The sequence below is a fragment of the Solanum verrucosum genome, unplaced genomic scaffold, assembly GCF_900185275.1.
Source record: "Solanum verrucosum unplaced genomic scaffold, falcon-dt-bn FXZP01000103.1, whole genome shotgun sequence".
NCBI classification, from domain to species: domain Eukaryota; kingdom Viridiplantae; phylum Streptophyta; class Magnoliopsida; order Solanales; family Solanaceae; genus Solanum; species Solanum verrucosum.
In genome coordinates this window covers 8,906,860-8,921,370 of record NW_026020048.1, presented here as the reverse complement: position 1 = coordinate 8,921,370, position 14,511 = coordinate 8,906,860, and the positions used below count along the sequence as shown (strand labels likewise).

At 30.7% G+C, this 14,511-nt stretch overlaps 2 protein-coding genes across 2 annotated transcripts; one reads left to right on the top strand and one right to left on the bottom strand.

Annotated features, from left to right (window-relative positions):
• Positions 1-898: 898 nt before the first annotated feature.
• LOC125822658 (desmethyl-deoxy-podophyllotoxin synthase-like) lies at positions 899-2,998 on the top strand. Its single transcript, XM_049502086.1, has 2 exons — positions 899-1,803; positions 2,132-2,998. The coding sequence occupies exons 1-2, from the start codon at positions 916-918 to the stop codon at positions 2,753-2,755; spliced, it is 1,512 nt and encodes a 503-aa protein (XP_049358043.1). The 5' UTR covers positions 899-915; the 3' UTR covers positions 2,756-2,998.
• A 1,962-nt stretch (positions 2,999-4,960) lies between these two features.
• LOC125822218 (uncharacterized) lies at positions 4,961-7,987 on the bottom strand. The gene is made up of 4 exons (XM_049501599.1): positions 7,777-7,987; positions 7,325-7,628; positions 7,094-7,245; positions 4,961-5,224 (listed from the first exon to the last, which is right to left on the bottom strand). The coding sequence occupies exons 2-4, from the start codon at positions 7,572-7,574 to the stop codon at positions 5,099-5,101; spliced, it is 528 nt and encodes a 175-aa protein (XP_049357556.1). The 5' UTR covers positions 7,575-7,628; positions 7,777-7,987; the 3' UTR covers positions 4,961-5,098.
• Positions 7,988-14,511: the final 6,524 nt, after the last annotated feature.

Here is a 14,511-nt window from a genome sequence, read left to right as displayed (position 1 = left end):
TGATATATTTCTTTAAAAAATATGTAAGTACATGAATTAAAAATCACTTTGTTTTTAGAAAAGCTTTAATCCATAACCAAACGGAATTAAGTTACGTAAAAAGCCAAGATTTTGCTATTGGTATAAAGAGACCCCATTTTGGTCATATATCTAATCATGCGTCGCCCTTGGTGGACTGCATTCTGACAAAATCAATGTTAATCGAATAATTAAGTTGCACTGGGCTATGTAGAGACATTCATTTTCAAGATCTGTACTATTACATGTATTAGGAGAGTTTTTTTCTTTTTAATACGCACTATAGTATGCCATTTGAAACTTGAAAGGTCCTCTTTTGCATTAATCATTACAAAAGATTCCTCAATTCTTGTTTCTGTAAGCCATTTAACCAAATAAAAATATATACAATTGTTAACTACTTCCTCCGTTTTACAAAGAATTACCTGGTTTGACTTAGCACGGAGTTTATGTAAATAAAGAAGATTTTTGAATCTTGTGGTCCTAAATTAAAGTTATGTCAAATATACAAAATTGTCTTTTAATTTTGTGGTCTTAAACATGTCATGTGGAAAACTGAAATTAAAATGTTACCAAAAAAAAAAAAAGTCATTCTTTTTTAAACAGGCTAAAACGAAAAGGAGGTCATTCTTTTTTAAACGGAGGGAGTAAAATAATTTGCAATACTTATTGTTAAAAGGGACAACAAAAATTATGTTTAACAAGTTCTGGTCAACACTTTTTGTGAAAGGCAGATAAAGAAATGATGTGTGTACATGAATTTTTTTGTGATAAATTAAGAGATAAATGGTCCAATCATAAGATTTTTCACTGGAGAAAAAAAGAATATAAAGAAAACAGAGTTCAACTCTACAGCAAAAAGGGCTAGCTGATACTCTAGATTTCAGATCTTCTACTATGATAATGGAGATTCAACACTCCAATTTTCCTATGCTTATTGCCTTCCTTCTCTTTGTAGCCATAGCTCTGAAGCTATGGAAAAAATCCAAGATTCAGTATAAACTCCCTCCAGGTCCTAGAAAACTTCCACTTATTGGGAATTTGCATCAGTTATCTAGCTCATTACCTCACCATACTTTCAAGAATTTGTCAAACAAATATGGTCCCATGATGCACCTACAACTTGGTGAAGTTTCTGCTGTTATAGTATCATCACCACAAGTGGCAAAAGAGGTACTGAAGACTCATGACTTAATCTTTGCTAATAGGCCACAACTTCTTTCTGTACAGATTCTAAGCAACAACTGCCCCACCCTTTCATTCTCTCCTTATGGGGCTAATTGGAGACAGCTTAGAAAAGTATGTGTCTTGGAGCTTTTAAGTGCAAAGCGCGTTCAATCATTTGAGTCAATCAGGGAAGAGGAAGTTGAGAATCTTATTGAAGCAATTTCATTGATACACCCACAAGTTCCTATTGATATTAGTGAAATGATATTCTCGATGATGAATAACATAACTGCCAGGGCAGCCTTTGGTAAGAAATGCAAACACAAAGATGAGTTTATTAAAGCTATGAAAACAATTACAGAGCTATCAGGAGGTTTTGATATACCAGATTTATTTCCTTCCTTGAAAATTTTCCACTCATTAAGTGGAGTGAGGTCTGCACTTGAGAAAGTACACCAAAATGTTGATAAAATCTTTGAGGATATAATACAAGAGCACAAGGCAAATAAGAGAGACATGTTGTATAAGGAAGATTTGGTTGATGTTTTACTTAGGGTTCAAGAAAGTGGTGATTTAGAAATCCCCTTATCAAGAAACACTCTCAAATCTGTCATTTTGGTATGCTCTTTCAACCTTATAATCCCCTTTTCTAAAACAAGAAGAGCTTTAGTTTTCAAAAAACTTTTTTTGGAACATCATATTATGTTTGTCTCTACTCAAATCACACAAAAATATCTGCTCACTAGAAGGAAATCATACATGAGGACTATTACTTTACAATTGAATGCTTGATATGTCAAAATTATTATATTGATGTTGACTACTTATCATAGAGCATAGAGAAAATGTTTTTTATCATTTTGCCTAATTCTAATAACTGCTGAGTGACTAACATCACCTCAATTCATTTGAACTAAAAGTTTGTCATATGGCCGTACAAATTCAGGAAATGTTCATAGGGGGAACAGACACATCATCCACAGTTTTAGAGTGGGCTATTTCAGAAATGATGAAGAATCCACAAGTGATGGAAAAAGCACAAGCTGAGGTGAGACAGGTTTTCAAAGGGAAAAGTAAAATTACAGAATCGGAAATTCAAAAGTTAGATTATATGAAATTGGTTATCAAAGAGACACTACGAATGCATCCACCAGTACCGTTGTTACTACCAAGAGAAGCTATAGAAAAATGTGATATTGGTGGCTATGAAATACCTGCCAAAACCAAAGTCATCATCAATGCATGGGCAATAGGTAGACATCCAGAGCACTGGAAAAATGCTGAATGCTTTGAACCAGAAAGATTCCAAGATTCAGACTTGGATTTCTTTGGGACTAATCTTGAGTACATACCATTTGGAGGTGGCAGAAGGATATGTCCAGGGATATTATTTGGAATTGCGAATGTTGAACTTCCACTTGCCAAATTACTATTTCATTTCGACTGGAAACTCCCTGATGGAATTGAAGCAAGTGACCTTGACATGACAGAGACTTTTGGTGCAACAGTAGGGAGGAAGAATGATTTGTATTTGGTTGCAAAACCTTATATTTCCAAATCCCAAGACTGATGACTTATGCACATGAAATAAGGTTTCTTCTATTCTTTTCTCTGTTATTTCACACTGTTATTGACTGTAACAGAATGAAAGCATCCCCGCAAATACATCTAAGTATCCACATTTCTTAATATTTCCAAACAGATAGAAAAAAACTCTTGTCTAGTCTCTGCCTACTGCATGTGCTAAATCAAATCATAATATGATACTAATAAGTTGTCTACAGGAAAATTAATGTTGAACTAGTTTCTGAACGAGTCTTTGTGTACTAGGCAATGATACCATTGCTAGTACAAAAGGCTTTTACATTTTAATAACATGTTCTAAAACTGGGGAATTTAACTGCTGTTCGAGGCGTAGATCAAAATATTGCTCTAACATGAATTGAACAATCAAAACAGAATATGTAATATTGTCTAAAGGTCAACATATTTTTTAACACCATTTTCTTGAAATCAACCAATTTATTCAACAGAAGGAAGATGAACAATCAAGTTAGAGGAACTGATAGACATAAAACTATCTGACCTCGAAAATACTGAACCCGAAATAATGCCAAAAGAATACTCGATCCAAACTCAACAAGAAATTGTAGTTAAGCTAATTTGTGAAAGTTAGACAAAGAACTTCAGTACTCTCACACAAAAGCTGGAAAATCAGTAATAGAATCAAATGTTAAGAGCAAAAGTTAAGTCTCTATTGGATCAATTCAGCAGCTTACTATCTAAATCCATGGTCAAAGTAGGAAAGTAAAATACTATTTCCTGTAACTTTACCTTCTATTAGGCCTACTACATAGAGCATACAGATTAAGAATACTAAATTGAGACGCAAATGATTCATTATAATTCATAAGTAATACTTACTAGCTCCAAATTTACCAGAGTGTAAATCAATACATATTATGTTAAATAGGAATATAAGTTAGAACTCGCAAGTTCTTTTCTTCACCTCCAAACTAGCTACCAAACGACCCCTTAAAACCCTAGGCTCTCTGCTCTGCCCCTCCTTCTTTTCAACCATTTTTCCTCATTTATCAGCCTTCTCCTTTATTTTGTTAATGATAAGATGGAACTTGATGAAAAAAAATTTGAAACACCCATAAATTTTTACAATAACCAGTTTCTTATTTTTATCCGAAAATATTACTTCCTTGATTTTTAACCTAATAATATTTAAATTCTACCATGGTGGGATTATTTTCTAGATCTCATTTTCAAATTTAAAAAAAAAAACAAGTGTGGTATGTGTACTAAGATATAAGTTGAGGTATATTTCAATAAATATTAATGAAAAAATAAAACGAAACTCGGAAAAAAGTGATGTGTTTTTTTGTATTATTACAAATCTACTACTTCTCTGTTATTAGCGTAAACATTATTGGCTTTTTGCTAGATGCACTTTGCTTTGTTAATACTTACAAAATTACAAATCAGTCAAGTTGGTTGTTAGCACGTGTGCAGTGTGTTTGATACCATTTGTCACTATTTTCATGTTTTTCTTGATATTAATTATTATTATTTTTTTAGAGACGAGCAAAATTCAATAAGGATGAGTAAAAGTGAAGGATGGGAGTAGCAGTCATTTCTTTTTTTCCTTTTATAGCTTGTGATCACATCTCGTTCTGTATTAACGAATAGAAGACAAGTTATAACTATGTGTTGGTGTTGCGCAAATGCTAAGACATAAAGAACCCAATTTATGTTTCTATATTTTGAATATTATATTGGAGTTGGGGAATTGTTGTGGTTCATAAAAAGGATGAGTTACATAGTTAATAAATCTCTTTTAAATGGAATATCCTATCATAACCCCTAAAATTATGTATTTTAAAATCAAAATCCATATAATTCCCTCTAACTACTTAATTAGCTAAAACCAGAAAAAAGGATGTGGTATACTGATGAAACTGGGTTATAAAAGTAAAATGGGCTTATTTTAAGTTTATAGTAGCAAATATGGGTAGCTAATTGAGTTAATTGGTCATTAATTTTTGACCCAGTATGAAATCAATTTGAAAATTTGAATGACCGCATAGGAATTTACTGTTGAAGTTGCCCAACTAGTTGATAACTTTTGCGAATGGAAACAAATGATAATTATAGGTAAGCTAAGACCAGTATGGTAATTATTTTAATTACGTGAAACTTGAAAATAAGCAGCTACTAAGTAGATGCAATTCTTCAGAGCGAATCCGTCAAATATTCATCTCCATTGTAGTAATTGAGTGGTACTTTTCTAAACTAATTACTAGTAGCTCGGGACAATTGAGTTGCTATCTTTTCTTATCCCTTTTGGAAAAGGTTTAGCCATGGTAGCTAGGGAAGTATAGACGTGCTTTATGGTGGGTATAGTTCAAGTTCCAATCTCTGCAATACTCTGTAAGGCTGGTTTCCATTGCCCCCCACCACCATGATGTCTTCCCATACTTCTTTGCCCACTGCTGCTACTGCTTCCATGTTGATAAGTTTCATGTTCCATCTGAACAAAAAAGTGCACAAAAGATGCATGAATATTGAGCTGCAGAAACACCAATAGTAGTAAAAAGCAATTGGATAAAAAAGATTAGTCATCATGCTTTGAACAGAATCTCTCTCGTCACGACTTTGTCAGACGCACCATTACTACTTTTACTTTATCAAACAAATGATCTAATCACACAAATTTCATCGCAATATTCCTTAACCTTGCAAAGTCAAAGGATTTGAAAATATTACTCAGTAATTTTCATTATCTCTTTAAGTAATCAATCCTTTCGTTCACGCGACTAACGACAGTTTCTGATTAGGACTCTGGAACTAAAAAAACGCTTGGAGATGGAGAAAAATCAGATTCAGTGTCTCTTCGCTATTTTAAAAAATCTTATACTGTACTACTAAACAATTAATCAGCATTAACAATTATTAACAACCACTTGATATTCTGGTAAACTCTTGTTTAATTCTTTAATTTCTGTTTCAACTCCCAAAATTAATAGGAAATACCCATGTGATTCCCTTTATGATCGACAGAGATAATTGGGAAGTGGAATTAAAAACATATGCTATAATGATCAAGAGAGAGACTCTCATTACACATTTTAATGGCTTCTTATAGAGATTCCACTATACCTTTCCATAATTAACCAAGGAAAAGCACATGGTTTCCATTATTCATTTAACAAAACCAAGCAAGTAAATAAATGGAAAAAAAACAAACATAATTCTAGCCAGCCTTTCTCCGTATCCTTTTGATCTTTGCCGACCCTAATGTTGTCCCACTAATATTATACGTTGACAAATTTAACATCACAAGATTCAAAGTCTCTCTTTATTTTATAAACTTCTAACTAGCTTAATTATTGTACAGAAAAGATGGCTAAGGTTCATCCGCCCTAATTGATAGATCAATACATATTCCTTAAAAAGTGCACCAATAACAACCTCAATGTAATAGTATATTCAGAAAATAATTGACTAGCGGAAAATAAAATAAGGAACCATTTTTAGGATGGTTACCTAACAAATTATTTACCTTGTTTATATATAAAGACAATTATTTCAGGGATATGTAAAATAATGTAGTTAAGAGTTAAGACAAATAATACTAACAACCAAATATGTCATTTATTCCTATCAAATCTTCAGATAATCATGGCCTCATAGGTGCAATAATAATCTCACTTGCCATCATATGGAAAATAGACACACTTGAAAGCAGGCCCAATATCACTATCCGAGGTATTAAAGACGTCTCTGTTTATTACTTACTCCCTCCATCCCATATATCGTACACTTGTTGATTTCATGTCCATTAAGAAATCATAAAATGAATAGTTTTGCTAATTTATCTTTTATTCACTCTTGTAAAAAATAATTTATTTTGGAAGTTATAAGCCTGCTTAGGCTTTTAAAAAATATTAGTTGTAAGGGTGAAATTGGGAAGTTTTAATTAATTAATTTGAAATAACTATTTATAGTAAGGTGGACAATACTACGAGAAGGTGAAAGTATTTATAAGTTATAAGCTTCTTCTTCTTTTTTATGCACTCATCTTTTCGGAAGGGAAAGATGCTTTATAAGTTATCAAGATACCATCAAATCTACATAGATCAAATACAAAAGAATCCTTAATTGCAAGCCAATTTTTTACTTCAAAAATTTGAATAACAGAATCTTATAGCAGTAGTAGCCTTTAAAATGAATGCAAAAGAAGTGAAAAAAAATCCAAACAGTAATTTAAGTTTGTATTCAGTTGGCCGTTGGGTATATTTAAAAGGGTGAAAGTGACTTACTTAACTTAGACCCGAGAATTTAAAACACATCTAAATAAAAAATGGTCCTAAAAGGATTTGTTGTAAAAATTAATTACCTTAGCTGGGATTCCATTCACCATTTTGGGCTTGTTTTTTACTGCTGAAGAATCGACGGAGATTTTCTTTGAATCGAGAACAAGGCCTCCACTTTCCCTGAGTAACTTGCCAAGTTTCACACACTTTTTTGCAGCAAACTCTTTTAGTACATCTGAAAAAAAAAATGATCGATCAGATTAATGATAAGAAATTATTGAACGAAAAATAAATTGAGATATTATTTTTTTTACCTTCGAAGCTGATGAGTCGATAAACTTGTCCAAGAAGCAAAGTATCGCCGGGGCGGAGAAGCTTAAGCTGCCTGACGGGCGAACCATTGTGTGTTCTCTCAGTTGGAGAAGTGATAACAAGGGCGACGTAGTGGCCAGGATTCGAACTCATGACTTCATGTGCACTTATAGACCAATAAATCCTCTCAATTTTATTACCTGGATGTTGAATCACTACTGTTGCTGCCTCTGCCGCTTGGCAATTCCCCATCTTAAACTCAAACACCCGCCGGTCGGTCGATCGATTGATAATACAGAGTGCAAACTAAATCAAAAAGCACAAAATTTAGTTTCAACTTTCTGCGTGAAGTTAAAGATGAATAGAAGAAGATGATTGATTACTCCAAAACTGACTTGTCAAGCAATAATAAAGGAATGAAAACAGAGAGCACTCTGACAGTCTACACACTCACCGATGCAGAAGATTCCACAGAGAAATTCAATCACCAATATGGGAAGAAAAACTACGTACGCACGGTTTTCAGTTGTGTAATTTTTTTTGGAGTTTATATGAGCTAAAGAAGTAGTAGTAACAGGGGAGAATAATGATGTATGGAAGCGTGGCAGAAAATGAAGTAAATTTGGTGGTAAATGAAATTAAAGGGAGCGTGTGAAGAAAGCATGAGCGAGGGATTGTAGCTTTAAATAGAGAGACGTAAGAAAAAAGTATAGATCTGCCAAACCCCCCCTCCCACCCCCACCCCCGCACAACCTGAGCTTATATGGCCTATTGTTGTTTTGTCATACTACAAAACAGCGGTAATATGTATTATTTGATCTATGTTGATTTAATATGTTTTTAAAAGAATTTAATCAAAGATATCTATTATTGAATTAAATTTATTAATTATATTTCAAAATATTAAATTTAATTATTATTTTATATATTTATTTAATATTAAAATAATATGAATTAATGAATTATTGTTTAATTTGCAAAAGAAATGAACCAATAAAATAAAACATCTACGCACGTCTGCAGGTGAGAGACTGAAAGTCAGAGAGTGGCATGTGGACCCTCCTTTTTGAGACTTCTAATTTTTAAGCTACAATTTTTCTGTATATATTTTGTTAGTACTATATTTTATGTTTATAAATTATAATAAAAATATGTTAAAATAAATATTATTTTATATGAAGATCATCACAGAAATCTTTAAAAAGAATAATTATGCTATTAGAAATCAAAAAATAAAATATGGACTTCGTTTATGCCAAATTTTAGGCCATGCTATTATGGGAAAATTCCTAATTTCCCCCGATATGATTCTATTTTGCTTTTCTATCTTTTGTGATGCACTTTAGAACTTCTTAATTATTAATTTTTTTAATATCTCTTATCATACATTTTCCTATTACTGTATTTTTAGGACTCCTTGTTTTTCCTCTTGTCATATAATTTTAGAATTCCTTGATTTTAGATAATATAAAGATAATTAAATAATGATTTGAGGAAAATAGCATCTGTCAATTTTTGTCTATTATAAACTCTTTTAATCAAAAAACAAAAAGTCCAATCAACATTTTAAACGATTTTTATGCTTTTAAAGTAATATAGATTTAGACACTCAAATAATTATCAAAACACATGATAAAATATTTCTATTAGACATTTTCGATTCAAAATCTTCTTACAAATTTGTGCATGTTCTCATACACTCATTAAGTAAATACATCAATCACTTAAAATATATCACTTTTTTAGTTGTCCTCAATAAGTTGTAAATAATCATATTTATTTCAATTGATGTTATTATGTACAATTAAAGAATGATATATAGCTTATGTGATTAACTTATATGGATACTTAAAAACATGCACAATAATTTATTTTAAAAATTATGAATAAGAAGTGTCTAATAAGAATAATTTATCTAGTGTTTAAAGTGCTCAAATCAAATATATCATAATTAGAGCGTCCTAAATTATAAATCATTGTCAAATTTTAAGAAAATTGTTGTTGTATTCCGTCATTTTTAATTCACGTGTACACTATAATTTAGCATGAAGTGAAGGAAAAAAATCATAAATATTTATATTTATATAATTTTATTTTTTTAGGATAAAACAAGTATTAAAGTTAAATTATTTATAAATATAAAAAAATAGTATTCTCTTTCAAAAGCAAAATTAAAAACCGTCGTGCGTGTGCCTCAGCATCTCCGTCCATTACCTATACAGTTCAACTGCTACGTTGTTAAAATACCACTTCTTTTTTTGGAATATGAATGTTTTTATTCTACGCAAAAATATGATCAAACACAATTTTATATTTAATTCTAATTTCATAATTTTAAAGTGAAAGATGTACTGTCAAACACCTACTAATTAAGTATAAGAGAAAAAGTATTTAGGAAGAATCAAACATTGTATTTCAAGCAAGGCGTTAATTTAATTTGATTTGGCGGAGGAGAAATAAATAAACTTATTCTTCATAGTCCTAAAATGTGGAGAGCCAAAGACGCTAAACAAAGACATTTTACTCCCTCCGATATAATAATTTATAGAACATAGCTTGATTTAATATGAGATTTTACAAAATAACTTTAGTACGAGACGTAACAATATTTAATTTTAAAATTATAAACAGCCAACTAATATTACATGTATTATTTTCTCTCATACCCTAAACGATATGTAGCTCCAAGAGTTAATCTTAATTAAGCTTGGATTTTGAACAAACTAGAAGCCTTATCGATTATTTTTTTTTAATTGAAAAACCCTACTATCACTATTTTTTGAGTGCGCACAGAGTAAAAAACCCCTCTCCGGCCTTATCAAGTGCTAGGTCGTTTAGGACTTTATATTATGATGTGGATATATTAGTCAATGACAAATTAAACTGGTGCATGTGATAGATTCATTTCAAATGGATGCTCCAGTAAGGGGTTCTTATTTGCCTCCAAGTTCGTTAACCAACATTTATGTTTTGCCATGCTTAATAATGTACATGTGTAACAAGTGTGATGAATTAAAGGGTCTATATGTTTTGTTTTTTTTTTATTATTTCTGAAAACGAGGGGCGTTAGCGTATGCGATGGTTAGTTAGTTGGTGACCATACTCTTCTCTTAATTTGATACCACAAAAGATATGAGTAAAAAAAATTAAGTAGAAGAAGATAGAGCAGACTCCCAAGAGTCAAAAAGTTCCAGTATAGAGGAAAAAAACAAAAATAAAAATTAACTAGTGCAACTTGTGAGTTAACGTGGCGGCTCAATAAATCATACTAAAAGTAATGTTTTATTGATCTGGGACCAAACGCATAAAAATATATGTAAAGCATCTTTAAAACATGATATTAAAATTTCAAAAATATCCTGATATGAACTAAACATATGGACAAAGAAACTTGGAATTTCAAAAATACCCTCGATATAAATAAGACAAATCAATAAAAAGGTGAGTGCTTCTAGCGTCTTATTAGTATTAACGATGACAAAAAAAAATCTTTTTCTACCGAAAATCATCCTTAGAAAAAAAGAAGGAAAAATATATATATTTTTTGTTGTTCTTATTTGATGACCTTTGTGAATTTTAGTCTATATCGTCTAATGTCTACTGTGACTCATCATGTATATATCTTTGGAAATCCACTTGCCTTAAATGGACTTCTCTGTATATATGTATGTCGTTCCACTTTTTTACTTTGACCGATCGAGTGGAAGTGCTAAAACACACCGTTTACCAACCACAAGTTGTTGTCATTTGTTGGCATGATGGCTAACTTTTCTGTTGTCAATAAGTAATTAACAATTAATATACTTTTCTTGTACTCCATATCTTTTAATTCTTTGTTTTTAAAATCTTAAGTGCAGATTAATTAAATTAAACTAATAGTGCTTGTGCTGTTTTCCAAAAGTAAAATAATGTCAAAACATCTCTTTTAGTATGATTTGGAGCTATGTGGCAGTAAGGGATTCAATCGAAATTCATTAGATGGAAAAGTACCTACATAATTCAAAATTAAAATTACTTGCTATGTATATATATAATAATAGATGGCATCGTCTTATCTTTTTTGGTACTTTACTTCTTTAAATAGAGTAAATCTCTTTAGTGAAAATTCTGACTCTATCACAAGCCAGTGGAGTCCACGGATGAAGATTAGCGTAGTCAAACCATCCTCAAATTGCAATTAGCTAGTGTCCCTATTCTTAGCTCTCTGTATGTAAGCACTTCTGTGTAGTGGTCAGGTCAAACGAATTGGCCAAATTAATCACCAGATTTAATGTGACTTACATGTGCATATTTGATATTAGCTCGTGATTCTTCAAGGCACTCCACCACGTTGGTACTTCATGCTCTCACAATTGCACTCTGAATTGAGAAAAGGCCGTTTTGTGCTCTGTTTCTTTTTGTAGATTTTAACACACAAATTTGAAGTGCATGACTAATACGTAAATCTAATTCACATAATTAAAGGTATGACAAAAAAAAGACCTTTCATTACTAAATTGATATTTTTACCCCCTCTATTTGATATTTTTCTTTGTATAGTTATTTGGGCATGACAAAATTCAAATTTCGCACTAAATTGAGATTAATATTCTCTCTGTCCCTAATTACTTGTCCATTTTGACAAATCAAGAAAGGATAAATTTTTTTTACCTATTATATCCTCAATTATTTACTTTGAAAAAAGTAGAACTTCTTTTTAATTCATCACTTCATAATTAATAGGTGTAAAATAGTAAACTCACTATGTCAATTATTGCTTTTCTAATAGGTGTGTCAATTCAAAAGTGGACAAGTAATTAGGGACAAAGGGAATATGATTTATGAACTAATTACGTAGAAAATACTTTTTCCATTCATTTTATAACGATACTATTGGACCTTACATATCAACTAAATGCATTGCACGATACTTGATAAATTGATCGCGATTTTACATGCACTCAAGATAATTACTTTACTACTGGAAAATACGAGATATTTGTTAGCTCTTTAGAATTCCGTGTGCCTATAATCTTCCAAGATATTTTAAGTGATTTTTGTACCAAATTTTGTTAAAGATGTCGATTTTTTCCCAAAAACAAAATAATTTTTCATGGCTCTAGAATTTTCACTTTTATGTAAGGCTCTTACATGGCAAAATATGTGACAATTGACATGATACGTGGTTGTTCATGACAATTAGGTCCAAAAGAATAATAAATCAACTGGGCTTGGAATATGCCAAGTTCCAATAACACATGGCCCATCATAAGGTTTGCAACTCTCAATCTTTGCTTATACTAATATCTTTCTCTCTCTTTTTTTTTTTTTTTTTTTTTGGTCTTGACTTTGCATATATAACCACTAATCCACTGTATATGCAACAATTTCAGATCCGTCAAAAAATAAAAGGTTATAAGAATCAGAATAATAGTATTTCAAAAGGTAAAAACAGTTTTACAGCAACAATTTTTAAAAGTTTCTTGAATTATTTTACAATAAACCCTTTGATTCATCATATTTATTAGAGTAAATTTTAGGTTTAGCAAACATAAAAATCATATTTGTATGCTATAACTATAGTTTGCATAATTGCGCTCCATAGCAAATTTTATGTTTGCTATGGAGCATCAGATTTGTATAAAAATCGCAAGCAACTTTGATTTATATAAAATCACAGACATCTGATTTGTATAATCGCATCAATTTGTATAAATCGGGCGTCTATGTCTATGGAAATTGTGTTTATATATATGTTTATGTTCTTTATGTTTGTATATCTGCATAAAATTTGAATGGATACACTTGAATCGAAATAAAATATTTGTATATCAAATCTTTCTCGCTTTATACAACACAAATTATACATAGTAATTAGTTTGAGTTGATGAGGTCACTCCTCAAATACCAGTTTAGGTACTGAGGTGGGATGCTCTGAGATTGTAAGTTTTTTCTTGTTGGTTGATGATAATATTCACATTGGTTGCCAATTTGTATAAAGCGAGAAAGAGAGAAAGGCAAAAGAGAACTGATAGCGGAAGATCTGTTTTTGTATAATTATAAGTGTATATGATGAAAATATATGTATTTGTATTTGTATATACAGTTTTCGCTCGTTTTATACAAACAAAAACACAATTTATACATTTGTGTTTGTATAAAGTGAGATAGTCGAGGGAGAGTGGCGAGCGAGATCCGGGAGAGTGACGAGCGAGATTTCTGGGAAGAGAGGCGATGACAAAGTGTTTGCTACATATTATAATAAAATGAAATTGTGGTTATAACATTTGATTTGAATTAATAGTTTGTTATTTTATACAATTTTCCCATTTTAATATCTAGATTTTATTTATATAAAGTTTATTTTCATAAATTTAATAATGAAAGATATTCGAATTTATTCTAAAAATTAAACCTTAATATTGCAAGCTCTAATAATACTTTTTAGTACGTGAAATTATTTTTATTTGTTAAATAAAATGGCCAAATAAATCGCTATATAAAATAAAAGGAAAGGTGTATTTACCATTTGCTTAATGTAATCAAATTATATTAATTTATTATAAAAGTAATTAAATACTTAAATAACATGTGAATATACTAATTTCTTACAGTTAAATAATAATAATAATAATAATAATAATAAAACTGTGTAGAACATGCAATTTGTAAGCACCAAAAGACAAATAAATTTTGTAAGTATATGTTTGACAAATCTGGCATTGGCGCAATCGTGCCAAAACCACCAACAAACAAAATCACCTCAGCATCTCCGCATCTATTTTCAATCAAGGCATCTCATCGGCTAGTGGCGAAGCCAGAATTTTTAATAAGGGATTCAAAAACTGTAGAAATAAAAATACGAAGTAGCCAAAGAGGGTTAATATCTACTATATATATAAAATAAATAAATTATTTCAATCATGTATAAATAATATAATTTTCCGCCGAATGAGATTCGGATAAACGCCTTAGTACAAGGTGGCTCCGCCAATGTCATCAGCCCCAACCTAATTTATGTATTTTCATAAGTGAGATTTAAAAAAGATAAAAATTGATTTTAAAGAAAAATTCGAAGCATTTTAGTCTTAATGGTTTTCTTAATGAAATTTTTAGTAGTTTAATTATTTAACTATTTGAACTTTTATTTTAATTTATTGATGACAAAAAAAATGTGATGAGTCGTTTTATCAATTTACTGTCCGCCTTT